The sequence below is a fragment of the Hyperolius riggenbachi genome, chromosome 2 (genome assembly GCF_040937935.1).
Source record: "Hyperolius riggenbachi isolate aHypRig1 chromosome 2, aHypRig1.pri, whole genome shotgun sequence".
NCBI classification, from domain to species: Eukaryota; Metazoa; Chordata; class Amphibia; order Anura; family Hyperoliidae; genus Hyperolius; species Hyperolius riggenbachi.
In genome coordinates this window covers 143,988,077-144,009,375 of record NC_090647.1, presented here as the reverse complement: position 1 = coordinate 144,009,375, position 21,299 = coordinate 143,988,077, and the positions used below count along the sequence as shown (strand labels likewise).

General features: G+C 45.2%; 1 protein-coding gene across 8 annotated transcripts in view; it reads right to left on the bottom strand.

The window, feature by feature from the left end:
- Positions 1-10,165: 10,165 nt before the first annotated feature.
- SUOX (sulfite oxidase) overlaps positions 10,166-21,299 on the bottom strand; it is a 75,123-nt gene continuing 63,989 nt past the window's right edge. For all 8 annotated transcript variants that reach the window (XM_068267606.1, XM_068267611.1, XM_068267608.1 and 5 more), the window contains 2 exons: positions 16,207-16,381; positions 10,166-14,641 (listed from right to left, as the gene is read on the bottom strand). In XM_068267606.1, coding sequence (XP_068123707.1) covers positions 13,178-14,641; positions 16,207-16,381 — 1,639 coding nt within the window. In that variant the 3' untranslated portion in view covers positions 10,166-13,177. The remainder of the gene's footprint in view (positions 14,642-16,206; positions 16,382-21,299) is intronic.

The following is a 21,299-nucleotide window of genomic DNA, read 5'->3' as shown; positions in this document are numbered from 1 at the left end:
AAAATATCTCCTCAGATTGATCTTCCTAATGAATTTATGAGCATCCACATACGTACCAAATTTGTTAATATTTTTAGGTGGAGCGAATTTCAGACCCTTATCCAGGGTCCTCAACTCCGCTCTACCCAATTGGACCTTACTCAGATTGAAAATACCCTCCCCTACCAATTCCTTAGCCTTTTGTATTCTCCTTCCTGCTCTGCATCCCCTTCTGCTCGGCGTTTTATAGCTTTTCCAGGGGTGTGAGGAAGTTGAGCATATGGCATTTCTCTCTCTGGGCAGTTGCGGGGGTAACCTCTCCCCAAAAAATTATCTCCCACATTTTCCTGTACTTGCTGTAATGGGTAATATCTATCAGAAACTGGCACCCTATATTCCGGCCGACCATATCCATTCCTGGGGGGTGTGTAACCTCCGTATGCACCCTCTGGCCTCCCTCTATTATGGAACCTAGGGCCGTGGATTGGCTGTCTATATGGCACAAAGGAACGCCTAGGTACATAGTGGGCGGGCCTCCCCCTCCCCCCTCCCACTACCGGTCCCCCTCTGGTGGTGATGTGTTTAAACACACTACGTTCAAAAATAACTCTACCTTTAACCCACAACAGAATCTAAGCCAGAATTCGATAGAGGTGTTCAAAAAGCTAATATTGGGGGATATAGATAAAATCAAGCCAAGAAGATTACCTAATTACACTAAGGATATGCAGAAATTATTGAAAGAGAATGATCTGGTCATCCGCCCGGCTGACAAAGGGGGAGGGGTAGTTGTTTTGGATAAAGACAAATATTTTAGTGAGCTAGATAGGATTGTATATGATGGTAATACATATCAAGAGCTCAATGGAAATCCAGTGGTGAATTTTAAAGTGGAATTGACAGACATACTTAAAAGGGGATTGAATATGGGTATTTTGACCGATCAGGAATACGCATACCTCTTACCGTCTGCCCCAAAAACCCCTGTTATCTACCAGACCCCGAAGGTCCATAAGGATCCGATTAACCCACCAGGGAGGCCAATCATAAGTGGGGTGGGCTCACTTACACACAGGGTGGGTGAATATTTAGATGTATTTCTGCAGCCACTAGTTAAGAAACTTCCATATGTTTTGTTCGACACCAAGCACACTTTGCAGACCCTTAAGGATATGACCTTGACGTCTGATGCTGTATTGGGTACAGCGGACGTCAGTTCTCTGTACACTAATATACCGCACCAGGGGGGGATAGAGGCAGCCAGATATTACCTTGAGCTTGATGAGGAGATAGATCATGACCAGGTCATCTTTCTACTTGATTTATTAGATTTCGCTCTTTCCAGGAATTACTTCTGGTATAGAGGGAAATATTTTCTACAGCGGTCGGGATGTGCGATGGGGGCCTCATTCGCACCTTCCCTAGCTAACTTATATATGGCTAGGTGGGAGGAGAAAGCTATTGCAGAAGGTCAATCAAGTGTTCTGCTGTGGAGGAGGTATATTGATGACCTCTTGATCATCTGGAGGGGCAGTGTGGATACATTCAAGGCCTACATATCACAAATCAATAATCTTACTACTAATATCAATCTAACTTTAGAATGTGATACTGAAAGAATACACTTTTTGGATCTGGAAATCATACGCGAGGGGAATGGTCTAAAGACCAAATGTTTTTTTAAACCTACTGACAGAAACGGGTTTATCCCGGTAAACAGTTGCCACCACCCCGCCTGGATTAGGGCAGTACCAAAGGGACAACTAATCAGGGTGCGTAGGAACTGTACAGAGACTGTGGATTTTGAGGGTCAAGCCAGTATCATCAAAAAGAGTTTTCTCCAAAAAGGATATAGGGAAGAGGATATAGATAGTACGGTGGAATATGTGAAGAACATGGATAGGGAGAGATTACTGACAAATAGGGTGGAGGATGTAACAAGCAGAACAGAAGTAAATACAGCATTCATTTCTAATTTTTCGGTTCAGTATAAACAGGTGGAGAGGGTGATATTAAAACACTGGCCGGTCTTGATGACAGATCCGGCACTAAAAAGAGGGCTACCCGAACGTCCTCAGTTCATATACCGCAGGGCCCCGAATCTACGAGACCATCTAGTGCCAAGTTGTGTGGACCCGCCGGTCGCACAAAGGTTTATAGGTTGGCAGAGACCGGGTTTTTTTCCTTGCGGGGCATGTAGAGGTTGCGAACTAAGGGTGGCTAAGAGGACATCTGAATTCATCTCCAATACAGATAAGAGAAAATATGACATTAGGTCATTTATGACATGTGGGTCCCACCACGTTGTGTACCTTATCTGGTGCATATGCGGGTTTCAATATATCGGACGTACCACTAGACAGCTTAAAAAGCGCATTTCTGAACATATATATAAAATCAGGAAAGGCCATGAAGACCATAGTGTGTCTGCCCACTTCAAGCAGGAGCATGGCTGTGATCCCACCCTGATGCGGTATTGTGCAATTGATAAATTATCACCATCCTGGAGAGGATCAAATAGGCTGAGGGAATTGAGTAAATTGGAAACTAAATGGATATACACACTACACCCCTGAGGGTTTGAATATTGAGATAGACATAAATTGTTTTATTAACAATGACTAAGATTTATGCAGTTCACTATTATGTGGCGTTGAAGTTAGGTTATGTTTAGGGATAGCTTATACAATACATTGTGTGGCACTGAGGGTAATTGAGATGTGTGGGTAAGGGGGGGGGGGGGGGTCCTACCTAATATGAAGAGGTTGTATTACTAGTCACATGTGTACTGTGACGCTGGGTAGGCATTTTGGTGTTTAATAAACAGGGGGTGGGGGGGTGGGTTAGCTCTGTCGTCATATTGCACATGGGACTTAGTTTTTATCTATTTGTATGCATATACCTGTGACATTTGTGGCATGTGTGTGCACATGCCAGGGTATATTTACTGTTACGCTGTTATGCTGTTCCCCATCTAAGGTCATCAATTGCGGAATCCGGAGGAGTAGGGGCTGTATCCTGCTCAAGCTTGGGCAATGATACGGATTCCGGATTGCTGGGGATACTATTTTAGTGTCACTACGGAATCCGGAACTAGATATGGTCCATGAAAATGTATGTCTATTACGTATACCCGTGAGCCGCATTGTGATAGGATGTGGGCAGATGTCAATGTGAATAAATAGATGAGGCGGATGGGCGTGCGTCCAGCCCCTGATGAGTCACGCCTGTGACGAAACGCGTAGGGCGGAGCTTGGACGCACGCACAGACGCTCAGGAAGCAAGGACTTGGCTACACCAGGCCGGCGGACGCGCTGGGGCTTACGGTGCAGTACTTTTATATGCTATGCAAACAAGAATTTACATTGTAAGCGGCAACTTTTAGCAGGGTTTTAATGTTTTAATAAACTGTATTACGCGATGTTCAACTTTATATTGGCTCTAGGACTTTCTGTGTTGGCAATGGCTGCCGGTTTTTATGCTTGATAGCAAGAAATTTGAGGGTAAGCGGCCACTTCATAGGGAGAGGTGGAGGCTGTGTTCTGGCACGTTTGGGACCTATTCACTTGCTCTGGCAGTGTGTGAAGTTACACTAAGGGTGATATAGATCATACGTTACACCCTATGTTCCCTCTCTGTGTTTATTTCCTTACATGAGCTTACTGGATACCGGTGGAATACAAGCGCAGCAGTATTGGATCACTTAATTGGGCAACGTCTACACAGAGGACACTGTTTGCAGCTGTGACTTTATACCAAGTACTTTTACACCGTGCGCAGCACTATCTATGAGATTATATTCTTTTGATGCTATTTGATTGCTCCTGCGATTTTTACTTTTTATTATATTCATCAAAAAAGACATGAATTTTGGCAAAAAAATGATTTTTTTAACTTTCTGTGCTGACATTTATCAAATAAAGTAAAATTTCTGTATACATGCAGCGCGAAAAATGTGGACAAACATGTTTTTGATAAAAAAAAACCCATTCAGTGTATATTTATTGGTTTGGGTAAAAGTTATAGCGTTTACAAACTATGGTGCCAAAAGTGAATTTTCCCATTTTCAAGCGTCTCTGACTTTTCTGACCCCCTGTCATGTTTCATGAGGGGCTAGAATTCCAGGATAGTATAAATACCCCCCAAATGACCCCATTTTGGAAAGAAGACATCCCAAAGTATTCACTGAGAGGCATAGTGAGTTCATAGAAGATATTATTTTTTGTCACAAGTAAGCGGAAAATGACACTTTGTGAGAAAAAAAAAAAGAAAAAAAAAGTTTCCATTTCTTCTAACTTGCGACAAAAAAAAAAATGAAATCTGCCACGGACTCACCATGCCCCCCTCTGAATACCTTGAAGGGTCTACTTTCCAAAATGGGATCATTTGTGGGGTGTGTTTACTGTCCTGACATTTTGGGGGGTGCTAAATTGTAAGCACCCCTGTAAAGCCTAAAGGTGCTCATTGGACTTTGGACCCCTTAGCGCAGTTAGGCTGCAAAAAAGTGCCACACATGTGGTATTGCCGTACTCAGGAGAAGTAGTATAATGTGTTTTGGGGTGTATTTTTACACATACCCATGCTGGGTGGGAGAAATATCTCTGTAAATGACAATTTGTTAATTTTTTTTACACACAATTGTCCATTTACAGAGATATTTCTCCCACTCAGCATGGGTATGTGTAAAATACACCACAAAACACATTGTACTACTTCTCCTGAGTACGGCGATACCACATGTGTGGCACTTTTTTGCACCCTAACTGCGCTAAAGGGCCCAAAGTCCAATGAGTACCTTTAGGATTTCACAGGTCATTTTGAGAAATTTCGTTTCAAGACTACTCCTCACGGTTTAGGGCCCCTAAAATGCCAGGGCAGTATAGGAACCCCACAAATGACCCCATTTTAGAAAGAAGACACCCCAAGGTATTCCGTTAGTAGTATGGTGAGTTCATAGAAGATTTTATTTTTTGTCACAAGTTAGCGGAAAATGACACTTTGTGAAAAAACACAATTAAAATCAATTTCCGCTAACTTTTGACAAAAAATAAAATCTTCTATGAACTCACCATACTCCTAACGGAATACCTTGGGGTGTCTTCTTTCTAAAATGGGGTCATTTGTGGGGTTCCTATACTGCCCTGGCATTTTAGGGGCCCTAAACCGTGAGGAGTAGTCTTGAAACGAAATTTCTCAAAATGACCTGTGAAATCCTAAAGGTACTCATTGGACTTTGGGCCCTTTAGCGCAGTTAGGGTGCAAAAAAGTGCCACACATGTGGTATCGCCATACTCGGGAGAAGTAGTACAATGTGTTTTGGGGTGTATTTTTACACATACCCATGCTGGGTGGGAGAAATACCTCTGTAAATGGACAATTGTGTGTAAAAAAATCAAAAGATTGTCATTTACAGAGGTATTTCTCCAACCCAGCATGGGTATGTGTAAAAATACACCCCAAAACACATTGTACTACTTCTCCCGAGTACGGCGATACCACATGTGTGGCACTTTTTTGCACCCTAACTGCACTAAGGGGCCCAAAGTCCAATGAGTACCTTTAGGATTTCACAGGTCATTTTTGTTTCAAGACTACTCCTCACGGTTTAGGGCCCCTAAAATGCCAGGGCAGTATAGGAACCCCACTAATGACCCCATTTTAGAAAGAAGACACCCCAAGGTATTCCGTTAGGAGTATCGTGAGTTCATAGAAGTTTTTATTTTTTTGTCACAAGTTAGCGGAAATTGATTTTAATAGTTTTTTTTCACAAAGTGTCATTTTCCGCTAACTTGTGACAAAAAATAAAATCTTCTATGAACTCACCATACTCCGTACGGAATACCTTTGGGTGTCTTCTTTCTAGAATGGGGTCATTTGTGGGGTTCCTATACTGCCCTGGCATTTTAGGGGCCCTAAACCGTGAGGAGTAGTCTTGAAACCAAATGTCGCAAAATGACCTGTGAAATCCTAAAGGTACTCATTGGACTTTGGGCCCCTTAGCGTACTTAGGGTGTAAAAAAAGTGCCACACATGTGGTACCGCTGTACTCAGGAGAAGTAGTATAATGCGTTTTGGGGTGTATTTTTACACATACCCATGCTAAGTGGGAGAAATATCTCTGTAAATGACAATTGTTTGATTTTTTTACACACAATTGTCCATTTACATAGAAATTTCTCCCACCCAGCATGGGTATGTGTAAAAATACACCCCAAAACACATTATACTACTTTTCCTGAGTACGGCGGTACCACATGTGACACTTTTTTGCAGCCTAGGTGCGCTAAGGGGCCCAACGTCCTATTCACAGGTCATTTTGAAGCATTTGTTTTCTAGACTACTCCTCGCGGTTTAGGGCCCCTAAAATGCCAGGGCAGTATAGGAACCCCACAAGTGACCCCATTTTAGAAAGAAGACACCCCAAGGTATCCTGTTAGGTGTATGGCGAGTTCATAGAAGATTTTATTTTTTGTCACAAGTTAGTGAAAAATGACACTTTGTGAAAAAAAACCAATAAAAATTAATTTCCGCTAACTTTTGACAAAAAATTAAATCTTCTATGAACTCGTCATACACCTAACATAATACCTTGGGGTGTCTTTTTTCTAAAATGGGGTCACTTGTGGGGTTCCTAGACCGCCCTGGCATTTTACAGGCCCAAAACCGTGAGTAGTCTGGAAACCAAATGTCTCAAAATGACTGTTCAGGGGTATAAGCATCTGCAAATTTTGATGACAGGTGGTCTATGAGGGGGCGAATTTTGTGGAACCGGTCATAAGCAGGGTGGCCTTTTAGATGACAGGTTGTATTGGGCCTGATCTGATGGATAGGAGTGCTAGGGGGGTGACAGGAGGTGATTGATGGGTGTCTCAGGGGGTGGTTAGAGGGGAAAATAGATGCAATCCATGCACTGGGGAGGTGATCGGAAGGGGGTCTGAGGGTTTGGCCGAGTGATCAGGAGCCCACACGGGGCAAATTGGGGCCTGATCTGATGAGTAGGTGTGCTAGGGGGTGACAGGAGGTGATTGATGGGTGTCTCAAGGTGTGATTAGAGGGGGGAATAGATGCAAGCAATGCACTGGCGAGGTGATCAGGGCTGGGGTCTGAGGGCATTCTGAGGGTGTGGGCGGGTGATTGAGTGCCCTAGGGGCAGATAGGGGTCTAATCTGATAGGTAGCAGTGACAGGGGGTGATTGATGGGTAATTAGTGGGTGTTTAGGGTAGAGAATAGATGGAAACACTGCGCTTGGGTGGTGATCTGATGTCGGATCTGCGGGCGATCTATTGGTGTGGGTGGGTGATCAGTTTGCCCGCAAGGGGCAGGTTAGGGGCTGATTGATGGGTGGCAGTGACAGCGGGTGATTGATGGGTGGCAGTGACGGGGTGATTGATGGGTGATTGATAGGTGATTGACAGGTAATCAGTGGGTTATTACAGGGGAGAACAGATGTAAATATTGCACTGGCGAATTGATAAGGGGGGGTCTGAGGGAAATCTGAGCGTATAGGTGGGCGATTGGGTGCCCGCAAGGGGCAGATTAGGGTCTGATCTGATAGGTAACAGTGACAGGTGGTGATAGGGAGTGATTGATGGGTGATTGATGGGTAATTAGTGGGTGTTTAGAGGAGAGAATAGATGGAAACACTGCGCTTGGGTGGTGATCTGATGTCGGATCTGCGGGCGATCTATTGGTGTGGGTGGGTGATCAGATTGCCCGCAAGGGGCAGGTTAGGGGCTGATTGTTGGGTGGCAGTGACAGGGGGTGATTGATGGGTGATAGGTGATTGGCAGGTGATTGACAGGTGATCAGTGGGTTATTACAGGGAAGGACAGATGTAATTAATGCACTGGCGAATTGATAAGGGGGGGGGGGGGGTCTGAGGGCAATCTGAGCGTGTGGGCGGGTGATTGGGTGCCCGCAAGGGGCAGATTAGGGTCTGATCTGATAGGTAACAGTGACAGGTGGTGATAGGGGGTGATTGATGGGTAATTAGTGGGTGTTTAGAGAAGATAACAGATGTAAACGATACATTTGGGAGGTAATCTGACGGCGGGTTTGCGGGCGATCTAATGGTGTGGGTGGGTGATCAGATTGCCCGCAAGGGGCAGGTTAGGGGCTGATTGATGGGTGGCAGTGACAGGGGGTGACAGGGGGTGATTGATGGGTGATAGGTGATTGGCAGGTGATTGACAGGTGATCAGTGGGTTATTACAGGGAAGAACAGATGTAATTAATGCACTGGTGAATTGATAAGGGGGGGTCAGAGGGCAATCTGAGCGTGTGGGCGGGTGATTGGGTGCCCGCAAGGGGCAGATTAGGGTCTGATCTGATAGGTAAAAGTGACAAGTGGTGATAGGGGGTGATTGATGGGTGATTGATGGGTAATTAGTGGGTGTTTAGAGGAGAGAATAGATGTAAACAATGGATTTGGGAGGTGATCTGATGTCGGATCTGTGGGCGATCTATTGGTGTGGGGGGGTGATCAGATTGCCCGCAAGGGGCAGGTTAGGGGCTGATTGATGGGTGGCAGTGACAGGGGGTGATTGATGGGTGATTGACGGGTGATTGACAGGTGATCAGGGGGATAGATGCATACAGTAAACAGGGGGGGGGTGGTCTGGGGGGGGGGTCTGGGGAGAATCTGAGGGGTGGGGGGTGATCAGGAGGGGGCAGGGAGCAGGGGGGGGGATAAAAAAAAAAATAGCGTTGACAGATAGTGACAGGGAGTGATTAGGGGGGTGATTGGGTGCAAACAGGGGTCTGGGGGGTGGGCAGGGGGGGGGGTCTGATGGGTGCTGTGGGCGATCTGGGGCAGGGGGGGGAGAAATCAGTGTGCTTGGGTGCAGACTAGGGTGGCTGCAGCCTGCCCTGGTGGTCCCTCGGACACTGGGACCACCAGGGCAGGAGGCAGCCTGTATAATACACTTTGTAAACATTACAAAGTGTATTATACACTTTGTATGCGGCGATCGCGGGGTTAACATCCCGCCGGCGCTTCCGTATAGCCGGCGGGATGTTGCGGCGAGCGAGCGGTGACAGGCGCCGGCGGAGGATCGCGTCACGGATGACGCGATCGCTCCGCCCATGCCCTTAAATGGACCGCCGCCTCTGTGGGTGAGCCGGTCCTTAAGGGCTCCACTTCCCGGCCGCCGCTGTGCGTTAGGCGGTCGGGAAGTGGTTAATGGCAGTGGTGATCTGAGCCCACCAACAGAAAGCTCTGTTGGTGGGCAGAAAAGGGGGTTGGGATCCATTTGTGTGCTGACTTGTACGGCTCTGCAGCGAGCCATTAAAGCTGCAAAGCACCGAATTGTAAAAAAATAGCCTGGTCGAGGAGCTTAAAGTGAACCCAATGCCGGCACAATACTTTAAAAAAAGGAGTGCTAGCCAGATCAAGTAGAGTGTATTACCGCCGCTCCGGCATCTTTTCAGCCACTTTCTTCTTTAAAAACAAACAAACAAACAAAAAAATAAACAAAAACCCAGCAGTGTTTCATCTCAGCATCTACGCAGAGAAGAGGCGAAGGGGTGAGGGAGAGGCTGTAAAGGGGTACAGAGAGGCAGGGAAGCAGTGTTCCTAACCACAGAGGGGGCATTTTCCGGCAGTGCCCTTCCTACAAAGGACAGCCCTATAGGCTACTGCCAAGCTGTTCGTAGATTTGGAGGGAGGCAGAGAGTGGTGCAGAGAGGACACATGGTCATGTCATTTAGAAGGGAACATGCCTCAGTGTCCTATTTGCACCCCTGAAATCTGCCTTGGGTAAAACTTAAAAAAATGTATTCGTGTCACTTAAACAGAGAAATAATTTTAACTGAACAGTGGCACCTATACATTGGCTAACCTGTATTGTGGCACCTAAACACTGGCTGACCTGTACTTTGGCACCATGACTGGCTAACCTGTACCTATAGCTGGCTTACCTACAGTATATTGGTGCACCTATAGCTAGCTAACCTTTCCTAGGGCACCTATAGTTGGCTAAATTATACTAGGGGCACCTATACTGGGGGAACTCCTACTCGCCATCGGTCTGCTGATCCATCCTTGTGCATTGAAAATCGTGAATTGAAATTTCTGACGGAAATCATGCAATTCAATCTTTTCCTAAAATCGTTCAGGCCTACTTCACCTGGTAGCAGTTTTAATGTAGCTGATCTGTGTATGCTTCGTGAAGTATACATCAACACTCAAGTTTTTACTAGTTTTAGTGCTGCAAAATTAGCTTTACAAAATACATATTTTCAATCAGAAAAATATATTAAATGAACAATTTTGTTCTCTTGGAGCTCCACCTGCTGGTTTGACTGACATGCATTGCAAGTTCAACAGAGGCCTGGTTTTGCTAAATTTAAATAGAATACCCATCCTTAGAGAACAAAAAAGTAGTTATCAATCACTCAGTCTAGAGACTTTGCTTTTGTAACGTGAGAGACTTCAGTAAAGAGACACTCATCTGCTAATAAAAATTCATTAGATCACCAGGTAGAGCTCTTAAAAAATAACCATCAGTGCTAAACTCAATACAATAAATGCATAAACAGAACACATTCTCTATTATACAATGCAGCATTAAAGGGTTACATGTCATCAAGGTTAAAACGGAGGCAATTATTTTACACTAGATGTTAATGTTCATGGAGGAGAATCCCTTTGTGGGTTCAGTGAGAATAGAGTAAGCATTAAGTCCAGCTAGGAATTGTGTACGTTTCAAGGCAGCATGGAGGATTTTATAGATACTGTGCAGAACAAGTTAGAAGATTCTAAACCAGGGGTCTCAAACTCAATTTACCTGGGGGGCCGCAGGAGGCAAAGTCAGGATGAGGCTGGGCCACATAAGGAATTTCACAATCGCGGCGCATCGCCGCCTCTGCCCGCCCCTCTCACTCTTCCTTCACAGAGAGGGGCGGGGAGAGGCGGCGATCCGTGCGGCGATTGACCTGAGGAGGGGCAGAGCTGAAGCTGAAAGCTCTGCCCCTTCCAGGAAATGCCGGCGGATTGCCCCCGGGCGATTTGGGGGCTCTGCAGCCCTCGTTTAGCGGCGGGGATGCGGCGGATTACTTGGGAGCACTGAAGCGAACTATAAGGAAGCTTTTGCCGGCGAGGGCCACAAAATATCGTATCGAGGGCCGCAAATGGCCCGCGAGTTTGAGACCCCTGTTCTAAACTATTGTGCATTCTCTTGCGTTAAACAAAAAAGCCATTGAGGTAGTGTTTTGTTGACACTTCTCTAGATCGCCTACTTATCTTTAGTGCATCATAGTAGCAATAAGCAAACACATTGTGATTAGTTCCACCTAGGAGACTGAAGTTGGTATTACTAATGCTGAATACACACCATGCGTTTCCGCGTCGAATGCGTCCGTCGATAAGAGTCGATTCGATTGTTTCCGAGCATTTCCGAACGCATTTCGATGATTTTTAGGTCGATTGCCATGTAAAGTATGGCAAATCGACCTAACAATCCCTCGAAGCTTGAATCGGACATGTCGGAAATAATCGAATCGATGCGTATCGACGGACACATCGAACGCGGAAACGCATGGTGTGTATCCAGCATAACGGATCCAGTCAACAGGGTTTAGAGACTTGCTAGCTTAAACTTCCTCTGTGAAACAAATGAACAGGTTATTAGAATATTTTCCTAATCACAAATTGACAGGAAAGCAGGAGAGGTGGGACCTAGCACTGAAGGGAACATGAAGTGAGAGTAAGAAGGCTGACATATTTATTAAAAAAAAAAATACACATTACCCGGCTGCCCGATTATCCTTCTTCCTATAATAATTTATAACCATATACCCTGAACAAGCATGCAAACCAGATTTTTTTCTGCCAAAAACAAACTGGTATTGTTTAAAAGGATAGAAATATGGCAGCCTCCTCTTCCCTCAGTTCAGGCGTCCTACAAGTGGTCTGATTGCTGCTTAGATCTACAAATTTTAATGGTGAAACACTTGTTAAGAGCCACTTGAAGATCCTTGGCGAAACAGGGTAGTTATTGTGGATTATCCCAGGTCAAGTTGTGCAAGTTTGTGTCCTAAAGTCGATTAACCTTTAGGTCTGTTCTATAATGTCATTCATTATAGAGAAGCAAATGACGCACAATATGAAGCTTAGAAAGTATCAACCTATACCAAGGTGTCGCCACATACTAATACCACATTAACACCATGGTTATTGTGGGTTACTGGGGGAAAATAGCTGTATAAAGAAAAGCTTCAAGCTTCTTATGGAGGTCACAAGAAATGATTTTGTCAGCAAAGTATGTTAGTAATGCATTTGGAAAAGCATAATCCCTTAAAATTGCATAGTCCAATATGTGTGTGCTATCCAAAGATCCTCCAGAATTCTTCACCATAATACTAGGCAATATAACAGTGCCTGTCAGGGGCTGATAGTACTCACCCCTCCCCCCCCCCCCCCTTACCATTTTTAATTCTGGCAAGTCCCTTGATGGCCATGTCCCCCAAGGTCTCATTGTTTTGGGTGACACTTTTCAGTGAGTAAGTAGCTTAGTAGTAAGTGGACTTTTTATGAAAGTTTTGGTACAGCAGTACTATGTGGATACTCTTCTTCATCATGTAACTTCAGCTTCTCAGGTGAACAGAAAGGCCATAGGGCTTGGTTCGCGCAACAACAACAACAAAAGTCCTTTTTCTGCAACAGAGAGCAGCGGATAAATGGACAGGCTGATAGATTCTATGCTATGTATAGGATTGGTTCACACTTGCAATTTGCAACTGATTTTTGCTGTCTCTGTTGCGGTGAGTAGAACATGGTATGCAGGCTTCACAGGTAAAACCTTTATAAAATTGCGATATGCATTTAGCCATCTGTTTAGACTTCAGCTTGACCTCTGAAAGCAGTGGTACACAAGATAGAAGGCTATTCTTGTTATCCTTGCTGCACTGTCTAGTAAGTGGCTGACCCTAAGGAAGTATATGTATTGTGGGTCTGCAACCCAATATTTAAAGCCAAGATGACGGTCTACACCTTCACAAACAAGCGGTCAATGGCATCCTCCATATTCTATCTTAACAGACTCTTATCAAATGAAATTTCCCCATTTTAAAGGCTTTGCAGTACAAAATAAGGCTTCATAAGACCCCCAAATCCAAATCCTCACACTAGAGACCGGGGCAGTCTCCAGACGAGTGAGGAAAGAAGCAAAGAATAACTAGCAAGCATATTTCTGTCCCTTACTCTGTTCTGTCCACAGTGACATGCACATGGTGCCAGGCATTGCTCAGTACTCCACGCAAGTTCCATATTGGGGCTACTGTGTCTGGTTGTACATTGTAACTGCTATCAACAGCTTTACAAATAATGGTTGCCTCTTTGTCCTGAGGGGGTAGCGTGGCTTCTAATTTCCATAGTTTCCACGCCCATGCCTGTCCATCCTTCTGCTCCTCTCCAAATAACTCAGCAGTTTTCCACGTCTTCCCTCCATCCAGAGACACATCAACCCGTACAATCTCTCTCCCACCTCCACTCCAGGCATAACCTTTTACTTGGATGGTACCATCAGAATCAGGAGTGACAGTCTCTCCTGGGCGTGGCTCTGTTATTGCAGACTGCACAGGCAATTCCTGTATAGCAGGAGAAGTTTTAAAATCTACAGTGTCCCAGTCAACACATGGACTAAATCCCTTGTAATCATTCTGCTGCCAATGGCTAGGACTCTCCTCTGCAGTAACCAGCACTCGTCCCAACCACTTGACATTGCGAGCACCCACTACTCCTGGCACTATTACTCGCAGTGGAAAGCCATGGTCTTTCGGAAGTGGCTCACCATTCATTTCGTAAGCAAGTAGCACTTCATTGTCTTTGCTCATTGCACGGCTAAAGGAGATAGAAGCCCCATAGGTTGTCCCTGTCAGGTCTTGGTCCAATCCTTCAAATTGTACATGTAGTGCATTGGGGGTGTCCTCTGTGTAACCAGCATCTAAAAGTACATCTCTCAACCGCACCCCAGCCCATCGGGCATTACTTATAGCGGCTATACCCCATTCCAATCCTTTCACTGTCTTCATGGCATTCATTTCTGAACGTCTGTTTCCAGCACACTGCAAGGTGGCAATGACTTCATGTCGGGGAAATTTACTCTTCAGATCACCAAGTGAAAGTTTTAGTGGTGCTTCCAGATTTGTTCCTTGAGGCCTCTGAACAGTTAGCTGGAATTCATCTGGATTAATGTCAGGCACAGGTAAGTGGTTCCTCTTGAAAAAGAGCTCATTAGGTGTGATGTAGTTCTCTGTGAGCATTTCAGGTGGGGGCTCTGCATTAAATGGCTTAAGACTGTTGACCTTCAGAACTGGATGTCGAGATGGATCTTGGCAGTAGGGATCAGAGAAGTCCCGAACCTCCTCCTTGTCATCTACGCTAAGCACCCCCACCTTGTATTCCTGCAGAATTTCAAAGACGTGCTCACTTTTGTGAACGCCATACAGAGCCCAAAAGGGTTCTAAAGCTCCTCCCGCAGCAAGCATGATTTTATTTCCTCCAGGATGTAACTCCACAAAATCTGTGACGTCAAACACTTCACCTCCATAGGTCACCCACACCCTGTCAGCCAGCGTTTTGTGTTGCTTTACATCCTCTCGTGTATATGTGGGGAAAAAATGGGAAACCGTAGGGTTCTGCTCGGCATCTGCTTGAGCAACCTGGAAGAGATTAGAGTACAATTGAAGCAATCTTGAGTCATTTTATAATTCTATTTGCAAATAAATAATCACAGACAATTCAGATAAAGAAAGGACAGGATGTGAGTTACTATTTCCTGTAATGGTGCCACAGAAAGCTCTAGTCCTTCTCCTAGCAAGGCAATAGTGGAAAGTGGGTGTGCACATGCATCATATGTCAGTCGGAGACCCAAGAGCAAGGTCAGTGGGCGGGGCTGGCAGCCACTCATAGCCTGTTCGCTATCTGCACAATATCCTGGCTTTGCGTGGATTATCCCAACCGTTTAGACGCATGCTTCCTGTGTAAGCTGCTCCCCGATTACTGAGGAAATCACCAGTCAGCTGTGACTTGCTAGTGCATGGTTGCAGCATGCATCACCCAAACTGCACAGATGTGGACAAAGGAGCGCACTAGAAGTACTGTGCCTGCATTTACTGGTGAGACCTATGCTTCCTGTGCAAGCTGTTGATGATTATTGCAAATCCCTGCATATTCAGCAATGTGCATTTTGATGTAGCTTAGGGCCAGTCCACACTAGGTGCGGTTGCAGAACACAATTTTGCGGTCCGGGTTCTGGTTTTCAAAAACTGGAGCACAAACGGATCCGTGCTGCCCTTTGGCAGCACGTTTGTAGTCCATTTAAGCTTGCAAAAACCGTGCCCATGTCCCATGGCTTTGGGGTGGCAAGCTGCAGGGGGTAGCAGCCAGCAAGGGGGGCAGGGAGCACAGCGGAAGGGGATGGGGGGGGGGTCGGTACCCCCTTCCCCTAACCCGAGTTCCCCCTTCCTAGCTCCCCCTCCAGCTAGTTTGTTAAAATCGCTAGTTTAATTGCGGCGAGCAGGGAACGCACTCACTTTTCTTGTTCCACAGCTTGCCGCTTGACTTCATGCAATGCCGCCCACTGAAGTACAGAGGGCGTCATTGCAGGAAGTCACACGGTAAGCGGTGGAACAAGGAAGTGAGCGAGTTCCCCGCTTGCCATAAGCTTCGATGATTTTAACAAACTAGCTGGAGGCGGAGTGCGTAAAGAGGGATCCAGGTGAGGGAAAGTGTGTGAAGACGGATGCTATTTTTAACATTGGTATCCGCGACTCCGGTTTTGGTCCGGGCCAAAAAAACGGAGCCACGGATATGGATGTGAACCGAGCCTGAGACACTGTACTTGCTTGCTGAAGCATTGAAAAGAAAAACACCCAATTACAGTACTATAGTATACTTTATGTGCTTTAGTATAACAATTTCTGATATAGTAAACTACTTTGCCTGTTTATAACTATAAAGGGATTCTACTGTGTTCTAAAAAAAGAGTCCGTGTAAAGTAAAAATATTTCAAGTTGATGTTTCAGAGTGTTCCACTTACCATCAAAAATCTCCAATAAAAAAAACTGCAGAAGATTTTTTTTTTTTTTTTTTTTTTTTACATACTGATCCCAATATTCATGCAGTCGGAACACCCAACAGCATTTCAATTCATATTCTGTTTGTTGTGTCTGAGAGTTGTATAATAGGAGAATCATACAAGTTACAGTAGATGAAAGGGCCTTACTTTTCTCCTGTGTGTCTCATAAGTCAGGAAGGTGCCCAGTCCCAGAAGGGCTCCAGCAGCTGCAGCTCCCAACTTCCAGCTTCTTATTCTAGGTTGGGCTGTTGAGCTGTAATTTCTTCTGGATGTGTTCTCATATGTACAGGCCTGCACCCACACATACATCTGCCTCTGCAACCTGCGGCATAACACAAAAACAGTTTAAAAAGACACTGAAGCAGAAAAAAAATTATGATAAAATGAATTGTATGTGTAGAACAATGTGTAGCCTACCCCACATCTACCACACTAACTCTCCGTCAATCACCCTTTCCACAGTCCTACCTTATGTGTCCCCCCACCCTTTAGATTGTAAGCCTTGGCAGGGCCTCCCCCCTCCCTTAGTGTGTCCTTCTAAATTTTACTACCCCAGCAATTACACCCTTCTCATGGACTAACTCGTACTTGTTTTGCCGGGTCTCTGTAAACCGCATTTTATACCCTGATTGTATGTATAACCTTGTGCTATGTTGTATAACCGTTTGCTACCTCTCTGTCTGTCACCCCTTGTTGCAATGTATGTATCCCTATTTATTGTCCAGCGCTGTGTAATATGTTGGCGCTTTATAAATACAATAATTAATAATAATAATAATAATAATAGTAGTACAGCTAAGAAATACAACAATAGAAGCAGAGACATAAGTCTAATATGTTTTCCAGTACAGGAAGAGTTAAGAAACTCCAGTTATATATGCAAAAAAGCCTATCAGTCGCAGAAGCTCTGTCTTCTGAAGCTTGTTATCTCAAGTGTCTAACACTATTTTCTTTTTCTCTCCAGAGGACAAGTCAATAGTTCACAAGACTGCTCTGTAAAAACATTTAGAATGCTGAGTAGTGTGTAAACTACAAATATTAGAGAATGATGCAATGTTATAAAAACACTATATAAAACTGAAAATAAAAATATGAGAATATTTTCTTTGCTACTAACCTTCTAGTAATTATCCGTACTACACAACCAATTCAGCATAAATTTTTTTTCCTTTTCAGTGTCTCTTTAACCATTTGCCGACCGCCCACTACCAATAGGCGGCGGCAAAGTGGAACCCCCAGGACCGCGTAACGCGATCTGTGGCGGCACCTGGGGTACTGAACAGCCGGGGATCTGCCGGCATTAGGCTCCGCCCACCCCCAACGTCAACCCACCGCCCATTTAGCAGCGCCTGCGGGTTGTAAACAGCCTGATTTCCCTGTACAAAGTGTATAATACACTTTGTAATGTATACAAAGTGTATTATACAGACTGCCTCCTGCCCTTGTGGTCCCAGTGATCGAGGGACCACCAGGGTAGGAGACAGCTGTATATGTAAGCACCCAAGCACACTGATCCTGCCCCGCCTGCCCCCTGATCGCCCACAGCACCCCTCAGACCCCTCCTGATCACCCCCCACAGACCACTGTTTGCACCCAATCACCCCCCTAATCACTCATCAATCACCCCCAGTCACTATCTGTCAACACTATATTTTAGATCAGGTCCTAAACTGCACCCACCCCACCGCAGTGACAGACTTTTTTTTTCTGATCACTGCTGGTCTCTACGACTTAATTGTGGCTGAGACCAACAGTTATGCCACACAATACGCAATCCCAATCTAATCTGCCCTGGCATTTTAGGGGCCCTAAACCGTGAGAAGTAGTCTACAAAACCAAATGCCTCAAAATGACCTGTGAAATCCTAAAGGTACTCATATGTTAAGCCCCTTAGCGCACCTAGGCTGCAAAAAAAGTGCCACACGTAGTATCGCCGTACTCAGGAGAAGTAGTATAATGTGTTTTGGGGTGTATTTTTACACATACCCATGCTGAGTGGGAGAAATATCTCTGTAAATGACAATTGTTTGTAAAAAAAAATAAAAAATAAATAAATCTCATTTACAGAGCGCATGGGTATGTGTAAAAATACACCCCAAAACACATTATACTATTTATCCTGAGTACAGCGATACCACATGTGTGACACTATTTTGCAGCATAGGTGCGCTAAGGGGCTCAAAGTCCTATGGGCACCTTTAGGCTTTACAGGGGTGCTTACAATTTAGTACCCCCCAAAATGCCAGGACAGTAAACACACCCCACAAATTAACCCATTTTGGAAAGTAGACACGCCATTACGGAAACCAATATCCTCCAATGGTAGACAGGTGCATTTTATTTGAATGCTGGATGCGTATTTTATCCCACTAGTGGGGTTTGCACTTTCAAGCAGGTAGTCATAAGGATGCAATCTGTTTTTAAGTAGCGCTGTTCCGTTCCTCGCCATGTACAAATGTAAGTAACTTTGGTCAGCTGCTCCCAGGGGGAGGGGGGGGGGGGGGCTCAGCGCACCTCTGATTGGTGGACATTTGGAGGCGGCCTGGTGATGCGCTGATCCACCTTTGCACAATTTTGAATTTTTACTTGGTAGCGCACCCAGGCTATTCATATGCATAATTTAGGATTAGTTAGTGTTAGGGCCCCTCCCATGGGGGATGACTTCTTCGCAGTGGGAGGGACGAGTGCTTACGTTGCATGCAAGCTATTACGGAAAACAGGTGCATTTTATTTGAATGCTGGGTGTGTATTTTATCCCACTAGTGGGGCTTGCACTCTCAAGCAGGTAGTCTTAAGGATGCTATCTGTTTTTAAGTAGCGCTGTTCCTTTCCTCGCCATGTACAAAAGCTTTACAGTGGTGCTTACAATTTAGCACCCACCAAAATGCCAGGACAGTAAACACCAGGGCTGTGGAGTCGGAACAAAAATCTTTCGACTCCGACTCCTCAGTTTATGAAACCACGACTCCGACTCCAACTCCGGGTACCCAAAATGGCTCAGACTCCTTAGTCTAATACTTAACAGGGCTGTTGATTTTGTACAAAAATCATCAGACTGCGACTCCTCAGTTTATGAAATCAACGACTCCGACTCAAAATTGCCCCGACTCCAACTCAAGACTCCACAGCCCTGGTAAACACACCCCACAAATGACCCCATTTGGAAAGTAGACACCCCAAAGTATTCAGAGAGGTGCATGGTGAGTTAGTGGCAGATTTCATTTTTTTTTTGTCAGAAATGGAAACTTTTTTTAGTTTTAGTTTTTGTCACAAAGTGTCATTTTCCGCTAACTTGTGTCAAAAAAAAAAAAAAAAATCTTCTATGAACTCACCATGCCTCTTAGTGAATACTTTGGGATGTCTTCTTTCCAAAATGGGGTCATTTGGTGGATATTTATACTATCCTGGAATTCTAGCACCTCATGAAACATGACAGGTGCTCAGAAAAGTCAGAGATGCTTCAAACTGGGGAAATTCACTTTTTGCACCATAGTTTGTAAACGCTATAACTTTTACCCAAACAAAAAAAATCCAATAAGTGTCTATTTATTGATCAAAGGCATGTAGCACAAAAAAATGTAGACAAAAAATGATATAGAAATTTTACTTTATTTGAAACATGTCAGCACAGAAAGTTAAAAAAAAATCATTTTTTTGACAAAATTAATGTCTTTTTTGATAAATATAACAACAACTAAAAATCACAGCAGCAATCAAATAGCACCAAAAGAAAGCTGTATTAGTGGTAGGTTGTATGACCGAGCAATAAACCGTTAAAGCTGCAGTGGTCTGAATGGGAAAAAAAAAAGTGTCTGGTCCTTAATCGGGTTTTAAGACTGCAGTCCTTAAGTGGTTAACATCATAACAATTAGACTGCTTTTCCATAATTGGCTGTCTTAAAACCTAAATCAAAACACTGCTTTTTTTTACTCAAAATAGTTTTCTCTCAATTTGTTATATAGCGTAAAATCCTCTAAAAGAAGTAAACGGCACACCCAAAATATATAACCCATGCCTAGAGATCACCAGTTACATGTTTGCTGAGGTGGAGCCCAAAGCTGGGCTTTCATATCAGCGGCAATTTATATGATAAGATTAAAGTCATAAAAGTAATTGACTCATAATACTGTGGAACACAGAAGGAGATAACCGAAGCAGCTGTCAGGAAAGCAGCTTTCTGAATCATCCAGATGCAGAGGAGTGGTTATCTGGACTGGTTATTGAAACAAATCAACTGTATCTATAACGGTTTTAAATATTCTATCCTCTATAACGCAATCAGCTTCAGATATTTGTATTGTCCTCCAAGCTATTCAGTCAGTCGTGTGGTTAGAGCATAGTTAAATCATACCTCCTCAAATGCTTGAGTAGCAGTTTCACAGAGACTAGAGTACTGACAGGCAGGGGCGTAGGAATCGCCATAGCAACCATAGTGGTTGCTATTGGGCTCGCCCAAGACCTACGTCACAGGGGGCCCGCAGCAGGATGCCCCCCCCTAGGACCTGGAGGGGTTGCAGCATGAGGGGAGAGCTTGGTGGCACGTCGGTGGGGAGGGGGGACTGGCCCCCCTCCCTCACCTCGAGCTCTCCCCTCTGCGCTCCCCTCCAGCATTAAATAGTGTGGTTATGCAGGCGGCAGGCAGCGGCAGATACATACCTTCCGTGCGATCCAGCGTGGACGTTTCTCCCTCTAGTGTCTGCCAACACTTCCGGTTTATACAGGAAGTCACGTCAGGCGCTAGAGAGAGGAGCATCAGTGGAGCGACCCCTCCAGCCCCCAAAAACGGCCCTGAGTGGGCCCGGGGGGAGGGGCGGCCTAACCTAACCTGGGGGAGTGCCGCCTGTCACTCACTACCTAACCTTGGGGTCCCTGTCACTCACTACCTAACTGGGTGTCCCTGTCACTCACAACCTAACCTGGGGGGGCGCCTGTCACTCACTACCTAACCTGGGGGTCCCTGTCACTCACTACCTAACCTGGGGGTCCCTGTCACTACCTAACTAGGGGTCCCTGTCACTCACTACCTGAACTGGTAGGTCCCCCTCACTACCTGAACTGGGGGGCTCCTGTCATTGCCTGAACTGGGGGGCTCCTGGCGCTACCTCAACTAGGGGGCACCTGTCACTACCTAAACTATCCAGGCCAGCCAGCCCAGCATCACCACCAGCCAACCAGCCCAGAATCACTGTCAAAAAGGCCACAGCATCACCACCAGTCAGGCCAGCATTTACTTCAACCAG